Consider the following 13,206-nt stretch of genomic DNA (forward strand, 5'->3'; position numbering starts at 1 on the left):
TAGTGTTTTCCCCCTGATATTTATTAGTTTATTTGTTTTTCGATCGCCGCTTTCTCACAGTTTTTGCATTGTTTGTCCGTCAGTTAATTGTGTTCTCCTGCCCTCAGCCCCAGCCCTACTCTCTCTGTATTATTAGGGGGAAACAGCTTGTATAGAACAATATACATTTCCTGCAATGTGTCAAGACTATTCCACCGACAAAACGCAGTCTGCCACCCTGCGCAATAGAAGCTTATCAACCTCTGAACAAACCCCTCTCTTGATCTCTGTCTCCATCCTTCTCTTTTGTTTTCTCCTTCTCTCCCCTCCTCTTACTTTGTTTCTTTGTTCTTCCTGCTTTCTCTCCTCTCTCTCTCTCTCCCTCTCCCCTATCTCTCCCTCTCTCTCTCTCCCGCTCCCCTCTCTCTCTCCCCTCTCTCCCACCTCTCCCCTCTCTCCCACCTCTCCCTCTCCCTCTCTCTCTCCCCCTCTCTCTCCCACCCTCTCTCCCTCTCCCCTCTCTCTCCCCTCTCTCTCTCCCCTCTCTCCTCTCTCTCCCTCTCCTCTCCCGCTCCCCTCTCTCTCTCCTCCCTCTCCCCTCTCTCTCTCTCTCTCTCTCTCTCTCTCTCTCTCTCTCTCTCTCTCTCTCTCTCTCTCTCTCTCTCTCTCTCTCTCTCTCTCTCTCACCCTCTCTCCCTCTCCCTCTCTCTCCCTCTCTCCTCTCTCTCTCCCTCTCTCTCTCTCTCTCTCTCCTCTCTCCTCTCTCTCCCCTCTCCCCTCTCCCCCCTCTCCTCTCCCCTCTCTCTCCCTCACCCCTTTATCCCTCTCCTCTCTCTCCTCTCTCTCTCACTCTCCCCTCTCTCCCTCTCCTCTCTCTCTCTCCCCCTCTCTCCCTCCCCCTTTCTCCCTCTCTCTCTCTCCCCCCTCTCTCCCTCTCCTCTCTCTCTCTCCCTCTCCCCTCTCTCCCCTCTCTCTCTTCTCCCTCTCCCCTCTCTCCCTCTCCTCTCTCTCTCCCCTCTCTCCCTCTCCTCTATCTCCCCTCTCTCTCTCCCCTCTCTCCCTCTCCTCTCCCGCTCCCCTCTCTCTCTCTCTCTCCCTCCCTCCCTCTCCCCTCTCTCTCTCCCCTCTCTCCTCTCTCTCCCTCTCCTCTCCCGCTCCCCTTTCTCTCTCCTCCCTCTCCCCTCTCTCTCTCTCTCTCCCACCCTCTCTCCCTCTCCCCTCTCTCTCCCTCTCTCCTCTCTCTCTCCTCTCTCCTCTCTCTCCCCTCTCCCCTCTCCCCCTCTCCTCTCCCCTCTCTCTCTCCCTCCCCCCTTTCTCCCTCTCCTCTCTCTCCTCTCTCTCTCTCCCCTCTCTCCCTCTCCTCTCTCTCTCTCCCCCCTCTCTCCCTCCCCCTTTCTCCCTCTCTCTCTCCCCCCCCTCTCTCCCTCTCCTCTCTCTCCCCTCTCTCTCTCCCTCTCCCCCTCTCTCTTCTCCCTCTCCCCTCTCTCCCTCTCCTCTCTCTCCCCTCTCTCTCTCCCCTCTCCCCTCCCCCTCTCTCTCTCTCTCTCTCTCTCTCCCTCCCACCCTCTCTCCCTCTCCCCTCTCTCTCTCTCTCTCTCTCTCTCTCTCTCTCTCTCTCTCTCTCTCTCTCTCTCTCTCTCTCTCTCTCCCTCTCTCCCCCTCTCCCTCTCTCTCTCCCCCTCTCTCTCCCACCCTCTCTCCCTCTCCCCTCTCTCTCTCCCTCTCCCCTCTCTCTCTCCTCTCCCTCTCCCCTCTCTCCCTCTCCTCTCTCTCCCTCTCTCTCCCTCTCCCCTCTCTCTCCCTCTCCTCTCCCGCTCCCCTCTCTCTCCCTCTCCCCTCTCTCTCCCTCTCCTCTCCCGCTCCCCTCTCTCTCTCCTCTCCTGCTCCCCTCTCTCTCTCCTCCCTCTCCCCTCTCTCTCTCTCTCCCACCCTCTCTCCCTCTCCCCTCTCTCTCTCTACTCTCTCTCTCTCCCCTCTCTCTCTCCTCTCTCTCCCCTCTCCCCTCTCTCTTGCTCCCTCTCCCCTCTCTCTCCCTCCTCTCTCTCCCTCTTCTCTCTCTCTCCTCTCTCTCTCTTTCTCTCCCTCTCCCTCCCTCTCCCCTCTCGCTCTCTCTCCCTCTCCTCTCTCTCGCTCCCCTCTCGCTCTCTCTCTCTCCCCCTCTCTCTCTCTCTCTCTCTCTCTCTCTCTCTCTCTCTCTCTCTCTCTCTCTCTCCCCCCACTCTCTCTCTCCTCTCTCTCGCTCTCCCCCCTTTCTCTCTCTCTCTCCCCTCTCTCCTTTCCTCCTCTTTTCTTTGTAGTGCCAGTTTCCCTGGCTGAGGTCCCAGTGGTCTGTAACTCATAAGTGGTCCTGAGCAGGATATATTGGAGAGTTTATCCTCTGTGTCTGGGACGCTGCAGTCATATCCTGTGTGGGGCTTTACTCATAAACCACCTCACTATTGCTTCTCTATTTGATCAGACTATACACAGGAGGTGGTTTAGACTGAATCTTGGCTGGGACGATGCTACTGAAAAAATATCAGATGACAAAATCCCTGCATATCAGCTGTAGTGGATTCGCCATATAAGGGGAGCCATTTTGAACAACACTAGTGAATTACCAGCTGTTTATGGAAAAGAGAATACAAATAACTGAGCTTATTCAGCAATGGGGTTTAGATGATCTTGGCGAGGGAGGGCATGTAGTGCTAGTACACAGTACTGTATGTACTCACTAACCTGCTTTAGTGGTATAGTAGCACTTGAGTTAATTATTTTACTGCAATAGTAGTTTGCTACTATTAGGTCACTACATGGCAACTGTAGTTTGAAGGGAGGCAGAGGTCAGAGATGGCTGGAGAGCTCAGGAGGAGTTCTGTTCTCGCGCCGAGCCGGGGGGACAACCAATTGTTCAGCCCTCTCCCCTTCTCTCTCCCCCCTCCTCTCCTGTTCTCGCGGAAGGCAGTTTGGCCGTGCGGCTGTCATATATCACCCAGGCCGCGGCCCATGATGCTGTCACAGCTTTCCCGTCATTGTCTCGCTCCTGTCGACTCTCCCAGGCATCCTCAGTCCTCTCAGCCTTGTTCCTGCTGTGTGAACCAGCTCTACAGCCCCACAGGGGTACTGGTAGCTTAGCATAGCGCTATACCTCCGTCTCTAGGCCGATTATAGTAGCAGTGGAGTACAGTTAGCCAAAAGTCCTGCATTGTTTCTCTTTCATCCTCTGAGCATCTAATGGGTCTTTGCCCATACAAACACTCAACGGCCTTTAGGATTAAAGGTCGAACACTGATGATGACCTCATCCTTACTGAGGCCTCTCCTGTGTGTGTGTGTCCCCGTGTCCGTGTGGTCGTTGTCCAGTCCTTTTCCTGCCTGTGACTCCAACACGCGGGGGTATTTATTTGTCTGCCATGTGGCAGTCATTGTGCCAGGGCTTGCCCGCGCTTCTGCAGGATTAAAAACAATAAATACACATTTCCCTCCGTGGAGAGAATAACTATAAAACACAATTACCTCTTCAGGAGTGGATTCGGAACAGGCATTTTACAGTGAGAAAACAGCAGGTTTCCTTGCTTTTCTTTTTCTCAGGCTGACACCCCTTCAAAAGAAAGTCAGAGAATCTACTTAAAGTGAAGACAAATAATATAAGTAATGATATTAGCCCCTAGAGTCGATTGACGTACCCCTGCGTCACACAGTGAAGTCATTTTGAATATTGAATAGCTATCCATGTGTTTATGCTAGAGACTTACCATATTGTAGTGGCTGCAGCTCAATCCCCTCTTTCCACCGATATAAAGTTTGCGCCTATTCCATAACATGGGGCTTGTGAAAGCAGCCTTTTTCTACACGAGAGGATCCGGACAAGAAAATCGTCACACAATTGTCTGTAAAACCCGAACCGTGTGAGCTACAAACTAATATGTCACCTAAGGGGAGACTCTCACATACAAGACAGTGTCGGTTGTTTGGCTCTACGACATCCACAGACTTTACGGCAGTCGTCTGAACTCTCTGTCGCGGATGTCCTCCTTTCAAAGAGGTCTTCTCACAAAACCGACTGTCCAGACCGGACCGTTGGCGCTACAAACTAATATGTCACCAACTCGACGCACACTAGCTTCAGGGGAGTCGTCTGATGGTAACCCAGTACCTGGCTGTAAACATTTCAAAAACGGCATAGGGTGTAAAATGTGGCAAAAATAACATGACCAAACATGGGTCTAAAAAAAAATGTGTTCTTATTATCTCTCAGATATAGGACACACACTTCAAAACCTTGTTCCTTATGAATAATCTTTAGACTTTCTGTTTTGCCATTAATGAATGTGTTATTCAATACGTTTCTATGGGCTATAGCAGTAAAGGCCAAATTCAATTTAATCAAATAATTGTTTTATATATTTGTTTTTATACCTACAGGGGGCCTAAAATTCTAAATCAAATGGCTAAATGATACATTTCATGACCAACTTAAAACAATTCTGTATGTTAGATATTACCATCTAAGGGCTTAGACCTACAGGGGTTAATAGACATTAGTTTCTTACTACATTTATGTTCAACCTACTTTGAAACTGCACTGTGACAACCGGAACCAGCCAGAGGTATTTTCATCAGCCCCTTTCAAAACTCTTAAGCTTACATGTTCTTGTGTGATACTAGCTTATACATTATTACATGGCTTAATTAGCACTGTATTGAACTCTCCTTCATTCTCTGTGATCAGAGGTTGAGGTGGGTGGTCTGTGGATCGGTTGGGCCTTAGCTCTACTGTAGGAATACTCTCAGTCGAGAAGAGGGAGAGGGGTGGGAAGGGGGGTTGCTGTCATTCTGTTGCCTTTTTAAAATTAAGCGCTAAGCCCACTAGTTACCTTGGTGACTGTCTGCCCCACCACCCCTCCACTCCCATGCCCTCTGGCTGGGCAGACCCAGCAGGACCGGTCCAGTCCAGTCTGGTACAGTAATTACAGGAAGGACATCCGCTCTTATGGTCCAGTGAATAGGTCTGGAATGCCAACTTGACATCTTTGTTTAAATGCTCTTTCAGAACGAGTCACTCTTTGCTTCACCATTTTCATTTCTGATCAGGACGAAAGAAGAAAGCTACTCTGTTTTCCCATGCAGAGCTGTGAGGAGCTTTGTTAGCCTGGGCACCTGTATACCTGCATGCTACAGTACATTACTGTCTGGGCAGCATGGTGCTGTCGTCAGGATGTCTGTATGAGGATGCCTCCCAAATTGCACCCTATTCCCTATATAGTGCACTACTTTTGATCAGAGCCCTATTGGCCCAGGTCAAAAGTAGTGGACTATATAGGGAATAGGGTGCCATTTGGGAAGCTGAATGAGTCTTCTACAGGATCACCTGGAGCTTCTCAGGCCTAGGGCCAGATGTTAGGGTCCATGGGGGCAAAAGATGGAGCAGGGAGTCACAGAGGGTAGTTATGTAATACTGAGAGGCTGGGGCGGGTTTACAGGCAGTCCCAGTGCACAGGCAGCCCCAGACAGAATGTGCCATTATAGGCATCCTCTCCTTGGCAATCCCCCCATGGAGATCCAAAGCTCCACGTCTGCTCTCTCCACACACACACACACATTCTCCTGCTATCCGCCAGATTATCCCAACCCGAGAGCTGAGCCTACAGAGAGAGAGAGAGGTGTGTGTTTGGAGGGGGTGGTATGGGGGTCTAATACCCTCAGCCTGCCTTCCTCAGAGTGAGTATTGTTGGGGCTTCGTCACCCCCTCTGACTCCCAAGGGACAGCAGGAGGGTAAGTCTCCCAGGGCTTAAGGTTAACAAATTACATTTTGAATTAAAGTTGTTTTTGAGTGAGGGACCTAGAGGGATCTAACGAGCAGGCAGCGTTTCCCCCACTGACTCCCTCGTTGGTTGTGTAATGTGTGTGAGCCCAGTCAGTGGTAAAACAAAAATAATATTACTTTTTCGGTTATTATTCATCGTGTATAGGATAGCATTATTGGCTCCAGAGGCTGTGGTCTGTAATGTTACATAAAGCTTACGTTAAAGTTTTTCCAGACTTGGTGAGCATTCTGGGCCCCTGCTGCCTTGCCCTCCTCACCCTGGGTCGATAAGAGTTTAAAGATGCCATTCGTTTTTTCTCAGTGAGCTTTTTCACTCTGATTTGTTGATTTCATAAGACTTTCCTTCGGTGCATAGTTTCACTTCCAAGCATTGTTCCCTGGTGGACTAGTTTTAGTGGGGACAAACAGCCCATGATGGCAGACCTGAACAGGCTGCTGAGTCAGGCCAGGAGTAGGGCCAGGTGGACAGACAGGGCTGTGGTCTGTGGCTGATGTTACACATGATGCGTCCCAAATGGCACCCTATTCCCTTTATAGTGAACTTTGTTTGACCTGGGCCCATAGGGCTCTGATCAAAAGTAGTGGTCTATATAGGGAATAGGGTGCCATTTGGGACACAGCCACAAAGATTGGGACTGTTTTTCTCACAATGTAGAGGCTGCTATCTACAAACACCATAATGGTCTGTGGCCACTAGCTAACTGTACTGTGTTGGAGTGGGGCTTAACCCAGGTTTGTGTTTGTGACTGTTTTTCTACTGGTTTGTGGCTATGATAGTCATACTTGTGTGGGTGTTTTCATATTGGGTTTACTTTGAGGTCATGTTTATGAGTAAACCATATGGAAATATTGTGTTTGTTATTCCATAGTGTCTGTAACCAGGGGTACTGCATCTGTTAGTGTGATTGGAGGCTGAAGTGGCTCAATGTTTCCTTTTTCCCTATGTAGATAAAATGTCCTATATACAATTGAAGTCGGAAGTTTACATACACTTAGGGTATTAGACTTTTGATTTTGACCCTCCCCTTTGTTCAGGGACACATTATTCAATTTCTGTTAGTCACATGTCTGTGGAACTTGTTTAGTTTATGTCTCAGTTGTTGAATCTTGTTATGTTCATACAAATATTTACACATGTTAAGTTTGCTGAAAATAAACCAGTTGATAGTGAGAGGACGTTTCTTTTTTTGCTGAGTGTATATATAGATAGATAGATAGTTGAAGTCGGAAGTTTACATACACTTAGGTTGGCGTCATTAAAACTTGTTTTTCAACCACTCCACAAATTTCTTGTTAGCAAACTATAGTTTTGGCAAGTCGGTTAGGACATCTACTTTGTGCATGACACAAGTAATTTTTCCAACAATTGTATACAGACAGATTATTTCACTTATAATTCACTGTAACACAATTCCAGTGGGTCAGAAGTTTACATACACTAAGTTGATTGTGCCTTTAAACAGCTTGGAAAATTCCAGAAAATGATGTCATGGCTTTAGAAGCTTCTGATAGGCCAATTGACATCATTTGAGTCAATTGGAGGTGTACCTGTGGATGTATTTCAAGGCCTACCTTCAAACTCAGTGCCTCTTTGCTTGACATCATGGGAAAATCAAAAGAAATCAGCCAAGACCTCAGAAAAAAATTTGTAGACCTCCACAAGTCTGGTTCATCCTTTTGGAGCAATTTCCAAATGTCTGAAGGTACCACGTTCATCTGTACAAACAATAGTACGCAAGTATAATCACCATGGGACCACGCAGCCGTCATACCGCTCAGGAAGGAGACGCGTTCTGTCTCTTAGAGATGAACGTACTTTGGTGCGAAAAATGCAAATCAATCCCAGAACAACAGCAAAGGAACTTGTGAAGATGCTGGAGGAAACAGGTACAAAAGTATCTATATCCACAGTAAAACAAGTCCTATATCGACATAACCTGAAAGGCCGCTCAGCAAGGAAGAAGCCACTGCTACAAAACCACCATAAAAAGGCCAGACTACAGTTTGCAACTGCACATGGTGACAAAGATTGTACTTTTTGGAGAAATGTCCTCTGGTCTGATGAAACAAAAATAGAACTGTTTGGCCATAATGACCATCGTTATGTTTGGAGGAAAAAGGGGGTCGCTTGCAAGTCGAAGAACACCATCCCAACCGTGAAGCACGGGGGTGGCAGCATCATGCTGTGGGGGTGCTTTGCTGCAGGAGGGGCTGGTGCGCTTCACAAAATAGATGGCATCATGAGGAAGGAAAATTATGTGGATATATTGAAGCAACATCTCAAGACATCAGTCAGGAAGTTAAAGCTTGGTCGCAAATGGGTCTTCCAAATGGACAATGACACCAAGCATACTTCCAAAGTTGTGGCAAAATGGCTTAAGGACAACACAGTCAAGGTTTTGGAGTGGCCATCACAAAGCCCTGACCTTAATCCTATAGAAAATGTGTGGGCAGAACTGAAAAAGTGTGTGCGAGCAAGGAGGCCTATAAACCTGACTCAGTTACACCAGCTCTGTCAGGAGGAATGGGCCAAAATTCACCCAACTTATTGTGGGAAGCTTGTGGAAGGCTACCTGAAACGTTTGACCCAAGTTAAACAATTTAAAGGCAATGCTACCAAATACTAATTGAGTGTATGTACTTCTGACCCACTGGGAATGTGATGAAATAAATAAAAGCTGAAATAAATCATTCTCTCTACTATTATTCTGACATTTCACATTCTTAAAATAAAGTGGTGATCCTAACTGACCTAAGACAGGGAATTTTTACTTGGATTAAATGTCAGGAATTGTGAAAAGCTGAGTTTAAATGTATTTGGCTAAGGTGTATGTAAACCTCCGACTTCAACTGTAGATTACATATAGAGCCTATGGGCCCTGGTCAAAAAGTAGTGCACTATGTAGGAAATAGGGTGCCATTTGGGACATAAAAGTGTTTCAACGTATCATATTCACTGTCTCCATAAACCCCATAAAGTAAGAATGTCCCTCCCTACCCTTATCATTTATTTCCCCCAAGGGGAATGTTTCCTCCTCATCACGACTCTACTTACACACAGTCATATTAGATCACGTATCAAAACAAACTAAGCCTTTAAATCAGAAGCTCTCACTTCCTTTTCTAATTAATACTGAGGCAGAGCCCTGTGTGCCATTGTTACCAGAGACCTGGCCTGCCAACTCAAACACAGCAACAGAGAGCGAGGGAGCAAGAGAGAGGCAGGGTGAGAGAGAGGTAGAGACTGAGGCAGAGAGAGAGAGACAAAGAGAGAGACGTAGAGCTGGTTGGTCATAAAAACCAAAATGGCCCCCATATCCACCTTCCCTCTGCCAATTACAACACAGGACTGTAATCAGCCATCTAGTTAGACAGTAAGGAGAGAGGCTGGTGTAGGAGCATGTTAATACTGTATGTTACAGCAGCGCAGGATGTAGCAACTAAGAGGCCTGGTATCCTGTACAAAAGCCCAATATCTCTGTCAGGATTACTTGTATTGCTAGATGACTGCTAAACGTCACTTTAAATGCAAGCTTATGAAATTGACTTATTTTCAGTGACTTTAAAGTGTGATGAATGAGTATAGAAAAGAAAGATGAATAAATAGGATGATAACTAGAATTGACTTGGCCAACATTACATGTTATATGTCATTTAGATATATTTCGACCAGGCAGTGGTTTGAACACCTCATCACCCCTGAAGCTAGTGATTACAGGTGTGGTTGGTTAAGTCAGGCTGCTGTAAATAGATGTTAGGTCAATCCAGGTAAATAGTTATTAGGCTTAGCAGGTTGGGGAACAGGTCCAAACACCTGTTGAGAGGTTGGAAACCATGACTAAACATTCTGTTTTTAGTTAAATTCCTCAGTTGAGATGCAACTCCAGCTTTCCCATAGATCTCCCACTGATATCACTGCATGATTCACATTAAACCTTTTGTTATGGTAGTTGGTTGTTGAGTGTATTGTTGGTCGCTGAGGCTTTGCAGGAGGCTCCTTCTGTATCCCTCCCACCTCTGATACATTCAGAGACGTATTTCACATTTCTTTCAGCATTTTAAACTGTGGATTGACGTAACCAGTTTTGTTGTTTGTTACTTTTTTTCCTGCCATTGTGTGATATCTGTTTATTTTCCCCTCTGTGTCACGTTTGCCAAACTCCCAGAGTCCTACCCCACCATACTGATGCTTGTCTGTTATGTGTGGGAAGAACCCACAGGTCTTGTGTGTGGTGTGATGGGGAGCGGGTCTTGTTATGTGTCCTGCTGTCCTCCGGGTCCAGTAGGTCTGTTTGTTTTCAGTTGTCCTTAACAATACCCTCCTCTCCCAACACACCCTATAACACGCACACTCTGCTCTGAGAAAACAACCCACAACCATAACAGGAGCTGGAACAGTGGCCTGCCCTGTAGGAAAAAGCTGCTCTCACATCCTGGGTTCCTGCCTCCATCTCTACTGTACTTTATAGATTACATGAAAGACCCCAAAATGTCAGGAAAACAACACTTGACATTTTTGGGCTCGGTTACGCAACACTCATGCATTGTTAATTCAATTTTACTCTTGAGAAAACAGAGAAAAACATACCTTTTGATGGATAAAATAAATATTTCCATCTGTCCCCTAGATACTGGTGAAGAAAGGCCTTTGTTATTTCACCGCTGGGGGTTGAACAAAGGAGGGGGGAGAACTTTCCTTATGACTCTGTTAGACATCACACACCCACCCCTCTCTCTCCCCCGTCTCCGCCCTAGGGGTAGTTCATTAAAGTCCCTGGGTCTGTGAGGCTGCACAAACACACCAGGTATTCTCTTGCAGTGCAGTAGTGGACTGATTGTAGTGTAGTCAACAGGCCTCTCCTGGTGTCGCCCTGAAGAGGTGTAGGGGAGTGAACTTAATTGGGTGGGATGTTTTATTCTCCAGATAGTGTTGAGGACCGGGGCAAGTGGGTAGAACTAGAAGTAATAAGAGGGAGATGGAAATGGCGTGTCCAGAATCCCGCTCCTGTCATGGAGGCTGGGCCATGTCTGAAACAGTGACACAGCAGAGAGGAGAGCGAGAACAGAGGGAAGAGAGGCCTGATAGACAGCAGTGACCGCCTCATTATGTTGCAGAGGGAGCATGTTCTTGTCCAACTGTGGAATTGATAGTCTCTCAGCCCAACGTGACTGCCATCGAAAATGGCCGACTGCCTAGTTCAGATGAGAGGGATTGCTGCTGGGTTGGGGGCGGCTCCGGCCTGTACAGGTTGCAAAACTGACCTTAGATCAGTGCCTAGGGGCAACTTCATCTGCCTCCTTGAGGATGAGGATTGACCTGAGAAAGTTTGAGAGGTGAGAAGGTCACGGCGGGGTTGTGACCCTGTGTGTTGATCCTGTGTGTGTGTGTTTCTGTGTTAGATCCTGGATGAGATTGCAGAGCATGGCATCAGGATCTACCAGCTGCCAGACGCTGACTCAGACGAGGATGAGGAGTTCAAGGAGCAGACACGAGTACTGAAGGTACGACACACACAGGCAAATGGCACCATATTCCCTATGTAGTGCACTGCTTTGCCATCTGGTCAAAAGTAGTGCACTATGTAGGTAATAGGGTGACATTTGGGACGTTGCCACAGAAATACTAACACCAACTAAGAGAAAGGAACCCAAGGAGAAACACCACTACCAGAATGAACTGGAAGTAACAGATAGAACCACTTGTTATGTAGTTTCTCTCTTAACCACAGGGCATGAGTTTTAGAATGATCATAATATTGAAACCAAACCTGTTGATTGTCTTTTGAATAGGCCAGCGTTATGTCAACCCTGAACCATCTGGTCATTCTTTCCTTCCCTGATCCCTCTATCTCTACCTCCCTCCGTTCTCACACTCCTCTCTGTCTCCTCTTTCGCTCCCCTTATCTTCCTCACCCTTGTATCCATCTCACCCTCTTTACTCCTCCCCCTCTCTCAGGCGAGCATTCCGTTTGCTGTGATTGGTTCGAACCAGCTGATTGAGGTGAAAGGGAAGAAGATCAGAGGTCGTCTCTACCCCTGGGGGGTCGTAGAGGTGGAGAACCCAGAGCACAACGACTTCCTCAAACTACGCACCATGCTTGTGTGAGTCACCACGACAATGCAATGCAACTTTTGTTTACAAACCAATTAATCAAATGTACGAACAGGTAGCCTATAATACCACATGTAAAGGAATCTATGCATGCTCTTATCCCTGCTTTCCTTTGATATGTATTACTATATTGCCACCTAGTGGATGAATAGAGAACTTCAAGTCTGCCCATCTGTTGCTTCGTCAAGTGGTGTAGTCTAGTCTAGTGGGTGTTATGGGGGTTCCCACTAGCCGAATAGTGATACTGACACGTGTGATGGTTGTGTGTGGGTGTTATGGGGGTTCCCACTAGCCGAATAGTGATACTGATACGTGTGATGGTTGTGTGTGTGGGTAATATGGGGGTTCCCACTAGCCGAATAGTGATACTGATACGTGTGATGGTTGTGTGTGGGTGTTATGGGGGTTCCCACTAGCCGAATAGTGATACTGATACGTGTGTGTGGGTGTTATGGGGGTTCCCACTAGCCGAATAGTGATACTGATATGTGTGATGGTTGTGTGTGGGTGTTATGGGGGTTCCCACTAGCCGAATAGTGATACTGATACGTGTGATGGTTGTGTGTGTGGGTGTTATGGGGGTTCCCACTAGCCGAATAGTGATACTGATACGTGTGATGGTTGTGTTTGTGTGTGTTATGGGGGTTCCCACTAGCCGAATAGTGATACTGATACGTGTGATGGTTGTGTGTGGGTGTTATGGGGGTTCCCACTAGCCGAATAGTGATACTGATACGTGTGATGGTTGTGTGTGTGGGTGTTATGGGGGTTCCCACTAGCCGAATAGTGATACTGATACGTGTGATGGTTGTGTGTGTGGGTGTTATGGGGGTTCCCACTAGCCGAATAGTGATACTGATACGTGTGATGGTTGTGTGTGGGTGTTATGGGGGTTCCCACTAGCCGAATAGTGATACTGATACGTGTGATGGTTGTGTGTGTGGGTGTTATGGGGGTTCCCACTAGCCGAATAGTGATACTGATACGTGTGATGGTTGTGTGTGTGGGTGTTATGGGGGTTCCCACTAGCCGAATAGTCATACTGATACGTGTGATGGTTGTGTGTGTGGGTAATATGGGGGTTCCCACTAGCCGAATAGTGATACTGATACGTGTGATGGTTGTGTGTGGGTGTTATGGGGGTTCCCACTAGCCCAATAGTGATACTGATACGTGTGATGGTTGTGTGTCCAGCACCCACATGCAGGACCTCCAGGAGGTCACTCAGGACCTGCACTACGAGAACTTCCGCTCAGAGAGACTGAAGAGAGCTGGCAGGTCAGTCTCCTATATGCAGTGTTTTACACAC

At 47.4% G+C, this 13,206-nt stretch overlaps 1 protein-coding gene across 2 annotated transcripts in view; it reads left to right on the forward strand.

The window, feature by feature from the left end:
• Window positions 1–13,206, forward strand: part of LOC121573102 (septin-2) — a 46,657-nt gene that overhangs the window by 27,676 nt on the left and 5,775 nt on the right. For both annotated transcript variants that reach the window (XM_041885113.2, XM_041885112.2), the window contains exons 8-10: window positions 11,186–11,287; window positions 11,742–11,887; window positions 13,092–13,175. In XM_041885113.2, coding sequence (XP_041741047.1) covers window positions 11,186–11,287; window positions 11,742–11,887; window positions 13,092–13,175 — 332 coding nt within the window. The remainder of the gene's footprint in view (window positions 1–11,185; window positions 11,288–11,741; window positions 11,888–13,091; window positions 13,176–13,206) is intronic.

This window comes from Coregonus clupeaformis, chromosome 18 (assembly GCF_020615455.1).
Source record: "Coregonus clupeaformis isolate EN_2021a chromosome 18, ASM2061545v1, whole genome shotgun sequence".
Lineage (NCBI taxonomy): Eukaryota > Metazoa > Chordata > Actinopteri > Salmoniformes > Salmonidae > Coregonus > Coregonus clupeaformis.